We start from the raw sequence: 3,060 nt of genomic DNA, 5'->3' as shown, positions 1-3,060 counted from the left end.
CGTCTAAAGAGAAAAAACAGAGAGAAAAAAAACAACATTATTAGATTTAAGTCCAAAGGCCAAGCATTTTTCTTATTTATCCAGTTGCAGGCTTTGGTGAAACCTTTGTGGACTGTGCAGACTGAAAAATGGCAACTGTGCGACATCACAGATCAATGTTGCTGTTCATATTATATGGATTAGGATAAATCTGGGCATTATCACAAAAGCAGCAGTTATATTCCCATCACTGTTTTGAAGTTTAAGCCAGCTTAACAACCAAGAGGATGTGATGCCACACAACCATGTCATATAGGACCAAATGTCTAGTTCAGGTTTTACAGAGAGAAACCTGTGTAAGTTGCATTGTTTAACTTTTTAGTTTTGAGGTTAGAATTTTGGTTTCATACATTTGCCCTCTAAACAGTAAAGGGCAAATGGTAGGTTTTAGTTGTCAAGGACAACTAAAAACCCCTATTTTTTTTTTCTTAATTCTAGGAATAGAACACCAGGATTAGAAAAAAATATATAAAACTATTGTTTTGATACAGAGGGTAGTGATCAGATTATTCTTTATGAAAATTTAGTTAACTCATTGTGAATTTACCAGTGGGGAGGCTCTATAAATACATTGGTTACAACATCAGAGCTCCTTCATGAGGAGGGTATTATTGCATGTTATGAGTCTAAAATTTTATTGGACAAAAACCTCTAAAGAAAAATCTAAAAAAAACAAATATTTAGGCCCAACAAACACATTTAATATTCAAATTAAACAAAAACCAGTACCAGTGCTAATATGAATCCCTCTCTGTAATTGCAAGTGCTACTTAAACATCATTACAGGGCCTCCGTTTAGTAGCATCCTCATTCCTGACCACAGTTAACGGACGTTTACACTGACCACCCACCATATGTGGGCCACTTGGAGATCTACCATAAATCTCTCCAAAAGTGTTTTTCTTTTACAAAAAAAAAAAAAAGCCTAACAGTCATCACACCACCTAGAAAATAAACATGAAGGGGACCAAACATTTCTGAATTCTAATTTGTTTGACCAAATAAGTGTATGGGTGATGATTTGCTTGAACACTGCACACTAAGAGCAACCCATGTTATGAATGAAAGCTCTATTTCAAAGTTATGTGCACCTACAGTACTCTCTGGCATCTAGCCTGTGTCAAACTGGTTCACAACAGAGTCCGTTTGCAGAAATTCGTTAAAATACTGTTTTACCAACCTCCAATGGCCATTACATTCGGTCTAACTGAAGTAAACTTTAACATTCAATGTTTCAAAGCAGAAATCACTTCTCAAAAAGGCTGTTACTGGTGTACCAGCAGCTGCTGTGTTGTGCCAACAGCGACATCCAGGAAGACCATCAATGCCAGCAGCAACAGCTCAACCTTTCTCACTTCAAAGCATTTGAGATCACAGGTTCAGGTTCAAAACATGAAACTGAGGACAAGCTCAAAGAATCCAGCTCCATATCCACGCTCTCCCTTTTCAAAACGGCCCGTCATTTTGCCACAGCAATGCCTGTTTTCTACTTGGGCTGGTCTCTGATAAGCAGATCACGGACTGGACTCAACACGATTATTAAGAAGCTGAACCCAAATCCATTATGACGCTATGAGAGACTGTCTAGTAAAAACCTGAACTATTTTACAGATNATGTCTGACTTATTTCTTGAGGTTGAATCCATTGGGCTCTTGTGTGTGTTCAGTACCTGTTAAAGTGGTAGATGTCCCGGATGTTGCCGAACAGCGAACTTTTATCCTCCGAGCTCAGGGCCAGTCGAGACTGGTTACTGATGCACTCCAAGTAGTCCTGTAGAGACAAAGGCAGAGCAGTCAGGAGAGGGACTATAAACACTAACGTTCACATCTTGATTCACTTAAACTCCGCTGACTTTGTTTCATGTTTTCAGCCTTTCCCTTCCCCCTGATTTTCACTACATCAATCAAAGATTAAAGAATCACATAAAAAATATTTTAAAATCTAAAGTTCTCTTAAAAGTGTGAACTTTAGAACGTCATGGCTATATTAAAGTTAATAAGTCCCCAGTCTGGTGTGAATCTCTTCATTTTTCCACTCACTTTATTCATCTAAAAACACCCAACCATCTGAGATAGAGATTTGTCTATTCTCAGATTTAATTGTGCAGAAACACTTTAATCCAAAACAACCCTCAGAAAGCTTTCTGAATAGCGTTTTGGCTTCTTTTAAAGTTAAAAGCCTGCTCACTTTCCGTTTTCTGTAAACAGTTTGACGAATAGATGGTGCAGGCTATTATGTTGATACAAATTAGTTAAAGACAGGTTTAACAAGACTTCATTAAAAACAGGTACGTGTCAGCTTGGGAGGATTTCACTCGGCACATCTTATCACTGCCTCAATCGCATCCGTTACTGATGGGTGCTGATACGCGTGTGGATGGTGTTTAGACAAAAGCCTTCAACTTCTCTCTGCCCTACAAGCGGAAAGTGAGACGTGGAGAAACTAGGACGGGTGGAAAGGTTTCCATGCAAGTTGCATTTGGACTTTCTACAGGAGAAACTTGTTGCACAGCACTGACTGAATGTACATGTCACTTTGCACTAAGGTGGCAGTCAAAGAGAGATCACTAATGTAAAAACTTTGTGTAGTGATATCAGATAGGACAGATATATCCAGAGTAAACATCCATTATGAAGTGTCTGATATGTCGGTCTCAGTCGGAGCTCTGGTAGTATCTGTTCCTGCAGGTCTGAGTTCATTCCAAAAAACAAGCGTTGGCAACTGGCAACCACTCCCCACCAGTCAAAAACCTACGCACACTTTGGTAATACAAACGATGCGCTGGATGAACATGAGATACAAACTCAACACTATTTCTGTAACCAGACCCTGCAAAGATGTTACAACACTGAGAAAATAAGAAAAACAAGACTGTCCTGAACCTGCAGAAACACCCAGTAATCATTTCATCACATAAAGCTGCCTTTATAAGACACAAAGAAGAGGGAAGGTTTAGGGAGTTTCCCCATTCGTTTTCTTCAATTTGTTGACTGTTTTTTTTTATTATTTCTATTCTGATG

At 38.8% G+C, this 3,060-nt stretch overlaps 1 protein-coding gene across 3 annotated transcripts in view; it reads right to left on the bottom strand.

Moving 5' to 3' along the window:
• Nucleotides 1-1,678: 1,678 nt before the first annotated feature.
• Nucleotides 1,679-3,060, bottom strand: part of LOC107835747 (pleckstrin homology domain-containing family G member 1-like) — a 45,238-nt gene continuing 43,856 nt past the window's right edge. For 2 of the 3 annotated variants that reach the window (XM_016669140.1, XM_016669146.1), the window contains exon 3: nt 1,680-1,810. In XM_016669140.1, coding sequence (XP_016524626.1) covers nt 1,703-1,810 — 108 coding nt within the window. In that variant the 3' untranslated portion in view covers nt 1,680-1,702. Of the gene's footprint in view, nt 1,811-3,060 lie in introns of all 3 variants that reach the window. The other variant, XM_016669134.1, reaches the window with a different exon arrangement.

Source organism: Poecilia formosa, unplaced genomic scaffold, assembly GCF_000485575.1.
Source record: "Poecilia formosa unplaced genomic scaffold, Poecilia_formosa-5.1.2 Scaffold1, whole genome shotgun sequence".
NCBI classification, from domain to species: domain Eukaryota; kingdom Metazoa; phylum Chordata; class Actinopteri; order Cyprinodontiformes; family Poeciliidae; genus Poecilia; species Poecilia formosa.
This window is presented reverse-complemented; position numbering and strand designations above follow the sequence as displayed.